General features: G+C 43.8%; 1 protein-coding gene across 1 annotated transcript in view; it reads right to left on the bottom strand.

Annotated features, from left to right (window-relative positions):
• Window positions 1–3,289: 3,289 nt before the first annotated feature.
• Window positions 3,290–13,954, bottom strand: part of crhr1 (corticotropin releasing hormone receptor 1) — a 31,327-nt gene continuing 20,662 nt past the window's right edge. The window contains exons 7-14 of the mRNA XM_085455291.1: window positions 9,521–9,641; window positions 9,287–9,440; window positions 9,138–9,198; window positions 8,974–9,046; window positions 8,460–8,545; window positions 7,997–8,135; window positions 7,606–7,647; window positions 3,290–7,505 (exon numbers count right to left, since the gene is read on the bottom strand). Of these exons, the coding sequence (XP_085311417.1) occupies window positions 7,365–7,505; window positions 7,606–7,647; window positions 7,997–8,135; window positions 8,460–8,545; window positions 8,974–9,046; window positions 9,138–9,198; window positions 9,287–9,440; window positions 9,521–9,641 (817 nt within the window). The 3' untranslated portion in view covers window positions 3,290–7,364. The remainder of the gene's footprint in view (window positions 7,506–7,605; window positions 7,648–7,996; window positions 8,136–8,459; window positions 8,546–8,973; window positions 9,047–9,137; window positions 9,199–9,286; window positions 9,441–9,520; window positions 9,642–13,954) is intronic.

Here is a 13,954-nt window from a genome sequence, read left to right as displayed (position 1 = left end):
CTCTATGAGTTGCAGCACCAATAAACATGGAGGACACATTCTGAGTAATATGTTTATTTAGGTTGTTATTATTTCTTGACTCTGGAATTTCTTTTGCTAAATTAAAGCCAACATTTACAAAGAAATCATTAAATTCATTTGCAATGTCTTTAGTTTTATCAAGCACAATATCTTTATCTTTTTTAAAATAATCTGGATAATTCTTATTTTTTGAGCCCTTTTTGATTAGACTGTTTAATATCCTCCATGTTTCTTGTGTGTTACTTCTACTTTGCTCCAATAATTTGTGGTAATATTCTTTCTTACTTGTTCTTATAATATTTACTAATCTATTTTTATATAACTTGTACTTTATTTCAGCATCTTTTGTCCTCTGTTTTATGAATCTCTTATATAGATTATTTTTCTTTTTACATGCATCTTCTATCCCCTTTGTGATCCATGGCTTATTGGATCTGTGATGCTTTCTAGTGATTTTCATTAAAGGACAATGTTTTTCATATAGTGAAATTACTGTTGATAAGAATGCATCATATGCACTATTTGAATCTTCATTTGCAAAATCCTCATTCCAATTGTGTTCCTTTAAGTCCACCTGGAGGGCAGCAATGGCTCTTGTTGTTCTATGTCGTATCATATCAAATATTTGATTCTTTTGTTTAGTTTTAATCCCAAAATAATTTTGAAAAATTGCAAAAACAGGAAGATGATCGCTTATATCAGTTATAAGAAGTCCACCTACTATTTCATGGTCAATTTTATTTGTGAATATATTATCTATCAATGTAGCTGTATCAATTGTTATTCTACTTGGTTTTATAATTACAGGGGAAAGGGAGTTACTATACATTGTATTGATGAAATCTGTTGTTTTCTGATGTCCATTTGGGTTTAGCAAATCTATATTAAAATCACCACAAATTATTTGCACTTTTTTATCATTTAGGTTGCTAAACATAGCAGCAAGTTTTTCATTGAATATCTCAAGGCATGAACCTGGTGTCCTATAGATGCAACTTATAATTATATTGTTAGCTTTTTCAACATGGATTTCAATAGTGACACATTCCAATATGTTATCTATGGTGCTTGACATACATTCAATCAGACTACATTTCAAAACTTTATCTACATATAAAGCAACACCACCTCCTTTTTTATTCACCCTGTTCATTGTAAATAATTCATATCCTTCCAGTCCCATTTCACTAACTTTCTCATTATCGAGCCATGTTTCTGATATTGCAATTATATTAAACTTTTTTAACTTACTTAAACATTCTGTAATTTTAGAAAATTTTTATACAGGCTTCTACTATTGAAATGTATGACCGACAATGCATTTGCCATTTTAATATTCACATTGAATTGGTCATCTGTATAGAATAGAATAGAATAGAATAGAATAGAATTCAACTTTATTGTCATTGCACATGCACAGGTACAGGGCAACGAAATGCAGTTTGCATCCATCCAGAAGTGCTTTAGTGATATAGATATATTACAATATATATTAGCAATAATATAGATATGTGAGTATATTACAGAAATGGGTCTATTATGGTATGTTATAATGTACACGGTATGAAGTATGTTGTGAATATTCTATAACTATAAGTATGTACAGGCTGTAGTGAGTACAAGCTATGTACAGGATATGAACAGGATATAAATATGAAAAACTATACAGAATATGAAATAAATAACTTTACAGAATCTGGGATATACAGCTATACAGAAATGGGAACTATGCAAGTTGTAAACAGTTGTAGGATTAAAGATTATTGAATGTACAGAATGATTATTTACACGGAGCTATACAGTAGTGCAGTTAAGATAAGTGAGGGTGTAGATAGTTTCTACAGAGGCTATATAAAGTGCTAGTGGTTGTGAGTGGTGGTTCACTCCATGTTATTATTGTGTTTGAGGGTACAGTTGTCCATTGTGGGTGTGTGTATGTTCAGTCCATGAGTTTAACGTGGGTCAGATGTCAGGAGGCAGAGTTCAGGAGTCTGACAGCTGTGGGGAAGAAGCTGTTCCGGTACCTGGTGGTCTTAGTCCGGAGGCTCCTGTAGCGCCTCCCAGAGGGCAGGAGGGTGAAGAGTCCATGTGATGGGTGACTGGGGTCTTTGATGATTTTCCCAGCCCTTTTCAGACACCGCTTCCTGTAGATGTCTTTTATGGCAGGAAGTGGTGCTCCGGCGATGCGCTGGGCAGTTTTCACGACCCTCTGCAACGCCTTCCGGTCCGAGGCAGAGCAGTTCCCGTACCAGACTGTTATACAGTTGGTCAGGATGCTCTCGATGGTGCAGCGATAGAAGTTCACCAGGATGTCTGAGGACAGGTGGTTCTTCCTCAGAGTCCTCAAGAAGAAGAGGCGCTGGTGAGCCTTCTTGACCAGCTTCTTGACCAGCACTTAGTGATGATGGGGGTGAGTGCTACTGGGCGGTAATCATTGAGGCAAGATGGGTTGGAGTTTTTGGGTATCGGGACGATGGAGGTGGATTTGAAGCAGGCCGGTACCACAGCGTGGGCCAAGGACAGATTGAATATGTCTGTGAGCACTCCTGCAAGCTCCCCAGAACACGCTCTGAGAACACGCCCGGGGATGCCATCAGGGCCTGCAGCCTTGTGGACATTGATCCTGCTCAGCACCGCTCCTACATCGGTGGGGGAGAGAGTCATAGGTTGGTGGTCTGGCGTCATGTCTGCTTTGGTTGTGGTTGTGGGGTTCCCTCGCTCAAAACGAGCATAAAAGTTGTTGAGCTCGTTGAGGAAGGAGACATCAGAGGATGCGGGGGAGGGTTTGGTGGTCCTGTAGTCTGTGATGGTCTGGAGTCCTTGCCACATGCGTCGGGGGTTGGAGTTGGAGAAGTGTTCTTCTACCTTCTTTTTGTAATGGTGTTTGGCTTTTTTGATGCCCTTCTTTAGATTAGCCCTGGCTGTACTGTAGGCGTGTGCATCTCCTGACCTAAAGGCAGTGTTGCGGGCCTTCAGGAGGAGACGAACATCCCGGTTCATCCAAGGCTTCTGGTTGGGGTACATGGTGATCCGTTTCTGGGTGGTGACACTGTCTGTGGTTTTGGAGATGTAATCCAGTACAGATGAGGCGTACTGGTCCAGGTCTGTGTGGGTGAACATATTCCAGTCTGTGTTTTTAAATCTGTCCTGGAGCACTGCGTCTGTCCCCTCTGGCCACACTTTAATTGTCCTCACAGCAGGTTTCACACGTTGGATGAGTGGTGAATACCGAGGTGTGAGGAACAGGGAGAGATGGTCCGATTGTCCAATGTGGGGGAGGGGTGTGGCTTTGTAGGCTCCAGCCAGGTTGGAATACACATGGTCTAAAGTCTTGTCTCCTCTGGTGTGGCAGGAGACATGTTGGTGGAATCTGGGGAGGACTGTCTTTAAGTTGGTGTGGTTGAAGTCGCCAGCAACAATAAAAGCAGCCTCGGGGTGTTTATTCTGGTGTTTGTTAATGGCTGCAGAAAGTTCTTTCATGGCCAACCTAGCATTAGCGTCGGGGGGTATATACACGGCAGTGAGTATGATCGAAGTGAATTCTCTGGGGAGATAATAAGGTCTGCATTTGACCATTAAAAACTCCGCATTAGGTGAGCAGTGACTCTCAGTAGTAGTGGAGTTCATGCACCAAGCATTGTTAATATAAATGCACAAACCTCCACCTCTGGTCTTGCCGGAGTCATCTGCTAGCCTGTCGGCTCGGTGTGTGTGGCGTCCTGCTAACTCGATAGCATTGTCCGGGCAGCTGTTGTTCAGCCATGTTTCGGTGAAAAACATGACATTTGAGTCCATAATCCGTCTGTTGTTAGTGATGGAGAGCCGTATCTCATCCATTTTGTTTGCCAGAGAACGGACATTGGCGAGAAAAATACTGGGTAAAGGCAGCCGGTGTGGTGTTAGCTTTAGCTTAGCCCACATTAAGGGGACGGCTGTGGAGCGTGTGAGCAGCTTCAAGTTCCTGGGAGTCCACATCTCCGAGGATCTCACCTGGACGACCACCTTCTTAACGCCCGTATAGTACTCACAAGTATTATTGGTGTTATTGTAGAAGTGGGTATCTGGGTCAATGTTACTTTCAGGGTCATGCATGTTGTGCTCTGCATAGTTAAACGTTTTGAAGTTCGTTTTCTCAGAGTGTGGCAAATTAACCACCTTGACAGTCCTTTTCATAATCAAATTCTTTCTCTTCAATATCTCTGAATGGAAACCTATAATCTGTGTCCAAACTTGTCATTTATGTGTTTTTGTTTTTGTTGTTGTTGTTTCCATTGTTTTTGAGCCGTAAGGCCAGAAACACTTTCCATACCCATTGTTCATTATCCAATCGTCACTTTTCCAATAGATTCCATAGCAGATTCCTGATTATTTATATTGCTCTAAGTCTTTGAGTTCTCTTATCATCACAACTTTCGCTTCTTTGGGATTGCCATTTAGTCTTATCATTACGTTGCAGTTCATCGTCCATGTCGCTTGTATCTTATTTTGTTTTCTCAGGCTGCGTGCCTGTCTTGCAATTTCAGCAGTCTTTTTCGTTAAATGTTCATTTAAATACACACCAGTCCCTTTTAGCTTCTTACCCTGTTTCAGTAACTCAATCTTTGTTTTGCGACTCACAAACCGAAGAATGATTAATGGATTTGTTTTACTGTCTTTTCTGGGGAGCGTGTGGCATGCTGCAATATGATGTCTCTGCTTACATTCTTCGTTTGAAGGAATTTTATCACTTGCTGTTCAAGCGTTTGCAGCTCCTCTACCGGGGCATCTTCACCGTCTTTACCTCCACCAGCTGTTACTCTGGCGTAGGTTTGGTGTTGCGTCTCCAGTCCACTTATGACTAAATCATCCATTCTTGTGTATTGTTCAAGGTCCTCGATTCGCCATTCCAAGTCGTCTATTTTCTTGTCCTTGTCCTTTATGAGGTTTTTTAGTTGTTTTATTTCATCCATTAGGTCATGTAGCATACCTTGTTGTTTAGCCACTTTGCTCAGTTCATCAGACATGAAATTAAGCGATTTCCTAATCTCCTCCAACTCCTCTTCAACTGCTGGGTTTGCTTTTTTAGGCGGCATTTTGAAAATGATGAGATTGGTATTTCCTTGTGATGGCCCGTTGAAATCACTGTTGATTTACTTCTTGGTGCCTTGCTAGAGGAGCCTGGGCCCAGTGGCTGCTGGAGGATCCTGGGCCTGGTGGAGCAGGAGGATCCTGGGCCTAGTGGCTGCTGGAAGAGCCTGGGCCTAGTGTTACTCCTTGTTACTCCTTGTCAATAATTAATTAATTACATGTGTCATAACTATTTATTTAATTAATTAATTCCAATTTTAATTAATTATTGACACATTTAATTAATTATTTAATGGTGTATTTAATTAATTCATTATGGCAGTCCTGGCGTTCCATAGTCCACTCGCCGTGGTGGCTTGTGTGTCAACTTGTGTGTGTCACGTATTTTTACCTGGCCAGGGATTGCAGGTGGAAATCATTGTATAAACGGCCTATTTTCCATTTGTTCATGAAGGAAATAAACAGAGATCAGTTTGCTGATCTGTCCATGTTTCTGATTGGTCACATGATGTAAACTCCGCCCCTTTCACAGCAAGTTAAGCTTGGGTTAATTTATTAAACTGCATGCACAAACACACGTACACACACGTGCACACACACACACACTCCTGGATCTGCTGCTGTGTGTCTTCAGCAGTGTCTCTGTGGCGGAGCACTCACACCAAACATCAAGCAGACGTTCTTGTGGCTATAAAGACTCCATCTGATGCAAAATAAAACCTGCTGATAATCCAGCTTTACTTTCCTGCCACTGGTGGAAATGGTACAAATCCTTAATCCACTTGCCCGAAGATTTAATCTGAATAAATGTTCACCAGAGGAAGTAGAGCAGGAAGCTGACGTCCAGGCAGTAAAGAGTGAGTACTGGGTCAGGGTTATCAGACAGTCTAAGTTAGGGTTAGGTTTCTCACCACACACCTCTGAATCTGTGATGATCAGTGTGCGTGTGTGTGAAGAGCAGAAAGCTGGTGATCAGTAATACATACAGTAATAGCTGATAAATAAAACACTGATCAATAAACCACTAAACCGATTATAAAATGCAGTCTGGCTGCTCAGTAGGGATGGGTATCGAAACCCGGTTCTTGTTGAGAACCGGTTCCCCCTGTTTCAGTTCCTTGGAATTGTTTGCCATTTTTGCAAACGATTCCCTTATTGATTCCAGTTGCCCCGAATGACGTCACCACGTTGCGGAGCGTCATTTACCTGGCAGGAAACACGGCAGCTTAAACGCTCAAAAGTTTGATTATACTTTACGAGAACGGATGACAACAGGGCAACTTGCAATATTTGCAAAGTAGATATTTCATTTAAGGGATGAAACACTACGAACATGCAAAAGCATTTGCTCACAAAACACACGATGACCTTAAATGAATGTCGTGTTTTTAATTCCGCTCCGGACTCGTGAATCTCAACCCAGCAGCAGCGGTAACGTTTGCACGTCCTCTCCCGTTAATGCGGCAGGTAAATAATCAACTAACAGTGCATATTATGTTAGCGCGATCTGCCTTATTACAAAACCTGCCATTACTGTGCATTTAGTGACCATGATGAGAGAGACAGAGTCTGGCTCAGATGCTGGCAGCTCTCGCTGCAGTCTAGCGGCAGCGTCTCCTTTCAGGCCAGGATAGACGAATGTCACCGAGCAGTGACTCAGTTTGTGGTCAAAGGCTTGCAGCCGTTTGCCACAGCAGATGATTTTCGGTAAGTGAATGTGTTTAATTGTAGGCAGGGACATTACTGGATATTCTTGTGTAATTGCTACAGAATAATTTATGTTACACTTTGTTATTGCTACAGAAGAATATTTATTTTATTATTTTACATTTACAATTTTTTTCCTGGGGACCCTGTGACACCCCATTGAAGAGCCGTAGGCTGGATCTAAGATCTCACTGTTGGGTTTGTAAGGCCATGTTACTCCTAAATTTCTATCTTGTTCAAAGAGAAGATATAAAACAAAGTTCTAAGCTAGTTGACCTTAGTGTTCTCCTTTTTTAAAAAGAATCGATAAAGAATCGAATCGTTAAACAGAATCGAAAATGGAATCGGAATCGTGAAAATCTTATCAATACCCATCCCTACTGCTCAGTGCAACATATGAAGCAGCTGATTGGTTGAGTCCAGAGACAGAGAGTCTAGTGAGGGTGAAGAGAGGCGGGGCCACACAGAGGGCCCCCCCCCCCTAACTGTCTGGTCCTCATGAATCATAAGAGCTCAGATTGGCCAACGAGAATCACATCTCAGACCGCCATTGGGTGAGTTCAGGTCTGTCAGAGGTTTGAGGACTGTTTGATGCTGTGGAAGGACACTCTGCTCGGTGAGGTGGGCAGTGACGTGGCACGTATGACACGGCTCCGGATGGAGTGACGGTCCTGCCAACGAATCCAACGCTTCCTGACCGCGGAGCGCACCTAGATATGTAAACGGGTAAACAGAGACATCAGAACGGTCATGTAAATACGATTCATACATGATGTGAAACCAAGAGGAATCCTGATTAACATGACAAACCTCGCTATTCAGGAAGCAGTAAAACACAGAGACGAAAAAGCCCTGCAGGGACACAGAGAGTCGACAAGTTAGCCAACAGCGACTGATGGGCGGAGGAGCTACAAGAGTCCAGCCTAGAAGTGACATCATCAAAGGATGTGTCCATCAACGTTCTGGCTAATAGCTAAGCTAAAGGTTTATGATTCTTTTTAGATCAGTCTGTGTAAACTGAGCTAAGAAAGCTCGGCCAATTTAGTCTTGGACTGAGACCAGCATAGTAAACTGGATTTAGTAAGCTGAACCTGGTCTGACAGCAACAGCTCATGTATTAGTGCTCAGTGACCACACCGAGGCTCTCTGATAATCGATTAAACTGTGTTAGGCTCCCTCTGGTGTGGGTGGCAGTCTGAACCTGGAAGGACTCAAGGATGGAGTTGAAGTAGATGAAGACGATCCGAGCGACCTCGTCCTCTCCTCCGGGGTTCACAAAGAAAAGCATGTAGGTGATTCCTAACAGAGGCAGCAGCACCAGCGTCGCCTTCACCGCCTTCCTGCAGCACCAGAGAAGCACATTAACCCACACAGGCATTCTTTACCTTCAGCAAACAGGCTCATGCAGCAAGAGGGGAAAATAAGCTGGTTTATGTGAGGAGCTGCATAAACATCAGTGAAGACAGACCGTAAAGACACGGCCAGTGTGAGTGTTTGATGACCTCCAAAGAGACATGCAAAGGTGAGGCGACAGCTAACTATCACCTGTACATCACACCTGCTCTCATCTGTCTGTAAGACCAAACCAATGACTTATTTCTGATCAATCAATCACAAACCCAGCTCAGCTGTCATGCTCTTCCTATTTACAGGTGTGTTTCTACCTGTATTGAATGGTTTCTGAGGTTGTTGATGCCCTGAGTTTGGTCATCAGGATCCGGACGATGTTGAACAGGAAGACGAAGTTAATCTGAGGAGAAGAAGACTTCCAGGTTTATACACAGCTGGACTATGAGCCAAGTTACCTGTGCAGGTGTTTCTCACACACATGTGACTTCACAGTGTGTGTACATCTCTGAGTCTGATCAGGTTAGCAGGTTTCAGAGACCACATCACATGACAGCTTGTCAGCTGACGTGTCTTCTCACGTTAAACCAGACCATCTCACTCCTCTTCCTCTCTCGATAAATCATCCTCTCAGCTGTCTGTAACAAATCTGATATTTATAGACTTTATGGGATTTTACTGGTTTCTACTGTCTGATGGAGGCTTCGGCACCACTTGCTGGTCAAAGGAATCTCCAAAACATCAGCATCAGTCTCTGACAGAATTTAAGATGGACTGGCTGTGTTTAAGGAGGACTGTAGTGTTTTTAAGGTGGACTGGCTGTGCTCCTACCAGCAGGACCAGGATCATGGGGCCTTGGTAAATGTAGTCTGTATAAACTCCCGCCCTCTTTCCAAACCAGCACCTGTCAATCAAAACACAGTCACATGACTCCTCACGTTCAATATTGCAACACATTATATTTAGCAGAAGTCTTATCTGGTCACATGACCTACTTCTCATTGTCGTAGTACAGCTTCCCAAAAGCCCACGCCACGATGATGGGGAATGGAATACCTGCAGACAGACAGAGAGAGAGACGGGTGAGCAGAGAGAGGGACAGAAGGACAGGTAGACAGACAGAAAGGGGGACAGATGGACTGACCCCACCCGATGCAGATGAACATCCACTTCCTGAGTTTATCGGTTGAGTAGGTGAGAACGACGGCAGTGTGGAGGTAACAGCCTTCACCAAACATCCAGAAGAAGTTGGTCACATGGAAGTAGTTATAACCTGCCGTCACCAGCCTGCACCACACCTGCAGAGGCCAGAGTCAGCGTCACGGTCAGCATCAGTGTGTTTGTCAGTATGTGTCTGTGCGTGTGAGTGCGTGAGCACCTGGTTTTTCTCGGTAACAGCGGGATTCATTGTTAGCTGGACGATGAACCAGGTGGCGTTCCTCAGGATGAAGGCGGAGATCAGGTTCCAGTGGATGATGTTTCTCAAACAGCGAATGCTCCTGAAACACACAGACTTGAACTGATTGCCTCCTCCTTAAACACCTCCACACTATACAGTCAGGTGAGCTTTTCAGGACTGAACTTTCCGCAGCTTGTTCCTGCTGCGCTCAGTCGTTTAAACTGGATTTCATCATGTTCGCCTTTTTGGTCACCTTTGTGTTTGTGCATTTGTCCTGTTTGTGAGCAGCTAATCTCACAACATCAGACTTTTTCAGAGCAGCATCAGGAAACACCTTTCAGATCATTGCTGCCACCTTCTGGTGGTTTTAGTACATTACATTTTAACAGGCTTCAATTTGTTTTATTTAAACATTATGACGGAATATTTAACAGCAATCACCATCCCTGCATCACCCTCTCATGTTTTAATTGGAGAGCTTTCAGTTTGTTTTAAAGCTTGTTTTCATTCACATCATTTTGATAAATAAAGGACTATCAGCCAATAAGCACTTGCGAGTCCAAGTCAGCCTGCTTTCTCATTACTCTCAGGACTAATTTAGAGTCAAGTGTTAAATTAGCATTTCGTTCATCAGAAATCGTGACCGGCTTCAAAGAGGAGAGGAGCTGTGTGAAGGAGGTCATCATTGGGCTGAAGAAACGAGCATATCAGCGAGAATGCTGAGCAGTTTGTCAAGGACAACATTCAGTCAAGTGAGGAAGACTCTCCTGGAGGAAGATGCCGTGTTTCCCAGCTGTTCACCAAGTTAAGAATCACAGAGAAAATCCAGAAGCTTCAAAGCATCAATCAGGCTCAGGAACAGAAAAATCAAACTTGACAAAGTAGACCAGGCAGCAAGCTCTGGAACGGTGGACCCATGAAAACAAAACCAACCTGTGTGATGCAGAAGAGAAGACGAAGAAGGGTCTGAAGCACCAACGTGAAGTGTAGACATAGTGGAGGAAGGGCGATGGCCGAGAACAGCAAGCTTCGGCTCATTGTTCAGGTTCGCCACAGGGGGTTCAAACTGAAGTCTGAAAGACCATCAGGTAAACTGAGCTTGCCAATCAGAGGCTGAGAAGGAAAACGGCTGAAATGGTTCAGTTTAATAGGTCAGGCTGAAGATCAGGGTCTGAACATCAATCACATCCTGAGGGTGTCATTTCTAACGTTGAAAAACTCTCCCGTCTGCGAGGACCTGAATCATGTCAAAGCTACATGACGCTGGGAGCATACACGACGGTGCAGGTGTGCTGCACACCAAACACAGGTGGAGGAAACTAGTTATTTACAACTGTCTTATAATGTGCCTCTATCTTCCAGCCTGGCTTTTGCAGAGCTCTGTGGCAGGGCTGTGGTATCTGGCTCCGATGCAGTGGAGGGGCAGTGCCAGGGTGGCTGGCAGGACAGCTGCTGCCACTCAGTAATCAGACTATTTCAGTGATGCTGGGGCTCGAGAGAGGAGCTGAGTGTGGAGTGGAGAAGCAGCTGAAAAGCCAACTTCCCAACCTAAGGAAAAAGAAAGGACGTGTTGTGCAAACAAAACATGACAAAACTGTCACCTGAGGCTGCGTGGGGTCCATTCATTTCACAAGCTCATTCTACTGAAACTGCTCGATAGACCCTGGACTATCAAAAGTGGCCAACTAGTACATGGAAGAAGTGGAAAAGAGGGCTTTGCTATCCTACTCTGGAACAAGTCATTGGTTCAGGTATATGGATGACACCTGGGTGAAAATCAAATCTCAGGACGTTTCGCATTTCACGGATCACATTCACTCAGTGGACCGACACATCAAAGTGGCAGGTTAGCCTTCTTAGACTGTGAGATCTCCATCAGTAATGGGGGACATCTAAAAGCTGATGTGTACCGTAAACCTGCACATACAGATCAGTATTTAAGGTTTGACTCTCATCATAATATAAGAAGAACTTTCTTTATCCCGAGGGAAATTTTTATGTCATACACATGCTCAATGCAGCAAGAGAGACAGAGGAACGGAGGAATAAGATATACAATATATACAATACTAGTATACAGTAATATACTGTAGGGTAGTGCAAATATAATATTAAATAACTCTAATGAAGTAACAATATAACTATATCCTGAAAAATAAACAGCTTAGCTATCAGTGCAGGTGATTCTAAAAGTGGCATAGTATTGTGCCAATGAATAAAAGAGAGTAGTAGCATATGACGGGGAGATGAAACGAACGTGATGAAAAACTGTTGGGTGATATTGCGCGGTCTGAATGGGAACAGAATCACTTTGTTATTAATAATCATCTACTGGAGCACAAACTGGGTGTCACCAGGACGCTACAATGCAGAGTAGGGTTGGGCGATAGGATGACTATATCAACTATCGTCAAAAGGCTGAGCCCATCAGCGATTCATTTGTTTATTTGCCCATGAGTACGTTTGCTAAGAATGATGGCGATAATAGATCCAGTCAACAGAAAAAACAATGATAGCGCTGTTGTAACAGCCCCCTCCTCAGAGAGCGCCCAAACGCTTGTTGACAGAGCTGCAGAAGCTGCTGATACTCAGCCGGATGGTGAACACGTACATGCTCATGCCAGTTAGCCGCCTTTGAGAACTTTGCTCGCACTATACGTCTGCACAAGTGGCACACTGCTTTGGTTACATCCTTAGGTTTACCTCTTTCATCCAAAATAAGCGACTTTAGTGGAGATATCATCTGAATTTCATGAGCGGGACCACTCCTCCTTCACGCCCCCTCTGGCCTCAGCCTATAAAAGCCTCCCTTCTCCAATGTGAAGAGAAGAAACGCTGATCTCATTTTCATGCCCCACCCTGCCCCCCCTTTTTTTCTCTCTTCTCCTGTCCTCTCCTCTCTTCCTTGCCTCCCTTTATTTCTCGTTAGTACAGGGGGTTCAGCCCGGCCCGAGAGCCATCGCCAGTCCCCCTTCAAGGCCTTCCCCAAACCGCAGCACTAATCACACTTCCTCATCCCTCATTGCTCATCGTTACCAAGGGAGTGGTTAGTGAATGTGAATATTCTTTTAGTGCTGTCAGCGTTAACGCGCCGTCATTATGACAAAGACGATTAACAACTAACCTATCAGGACCGGACTGAGCTACAATCCCTGAAATGTCTCTGCCAACGTATTCCAGGCAGTTTGTCCAAAGTTTGTTCATTCTGCGCTTCAGATGGGTTGAGAGCGTTACAAATTTTAATCGCGTTAATCGTGATGACCGCATTAACGCTGACAGCCCTAATTTCTTGGGGGAAATTAGTTCGTCCATGTTTGAACTTCTGTGTTGTAAACATGTATGATTACATTGCTCCGCCCATCAAAAAGTCACCACAGGGATGGGGCAGGGATAGCTCAGTAGGTAGAGTGGTGGCCCCATGATCGGAAGGTCGGGGGTTCGACTCCACTGAACGGCTACCCTGAGGTACCCCTGAGCAAGGTACCGTCCCTACACACTGCTCCCCGGGCGCTGCATTAGTGGCTGCCCACTGCTTCACTGGGTGAATGGGTTAAATGCAGAGGAACTATTTCCCTATGGGGACTAAAACATACACATTATTATTACATTACATCGACAATTATTGGACTGACGATTGCCGGTTTACATATCGCCTAACGCAGAGCGAACACCATCCCCACAGACACAGCGGCCAGGGAAGCAGAAGGACAGCACATCAAGAAGGCCCTGAGTAAATGTGGTTATCCCAGCTGGATTTTTGTCAAAGCTGGGAAGGCTCCTAAAGAAAGCTCCAGGAGAGAAGGACAACCGCTGCCTAATCGAAAACCTGTAGTGATCCCGTACGTGTCAGGAGTATCGGAGCAGCTGAGACACATTTTCTCTAAACACTGGGTCTCTGTGGCTTTTAAACCCCAAAACACGCTGCGCCAAAACATTAGACCACCCAAAGGATCGGGTCCCCCGACACAGAGTAACATAGTGTACGCTGTTAAGTGCAGGAGGGATTGCCAGGATTTATACATCTTCGTTCGCACAGATTAATTCTGATCTTGTTTTACTTAGTAATTAATTACTGGATCACAGCTTCAGAGGTCTGTATTACAGATATAGATATATAGATACAGATAAGCTGGGTTTTGGCTTATCCAGATAACTTCAGGGTTAACCTGGGCTTTCTGTAGGTAGTTTATTACTTACTGGGAAAAACTGCCATGGTAACATGTGCTGTGACTCCAACCTTCTCTAGACCTGCTTAGGTTCCAGATTACAGATCAATTGGTATGACATCGCCACCTATAGACCAATCAGATCGCCAGAAAATAGCATCATCATTCCTGGAAAACCCCTCATTACAGTGCACTGTCTTTGTGCTTCCCTGATGATCAGTAAATAATAAACATATTGATTTTTATT

This window comes from Copadichromis virginalis, linkage group LG4 (genome assembly GCF_057382275.1).
Source record: "Copadichromis virginalis isolate Kocher_CV1m ecotype Utaka linkage group LG4, C_Virginalis_male_GT1.1, whole genome shotgun sequence".
Lineage (NCBI taxonomy): Eukaryota > Metazoa > Chordata > Actinopteri > Cichliformes > Cichlidae > Copadichromis > Copadichromis virginalis.
This window is presented reverse-complemented; position numbering and strand designations above follow the sequence as displayed.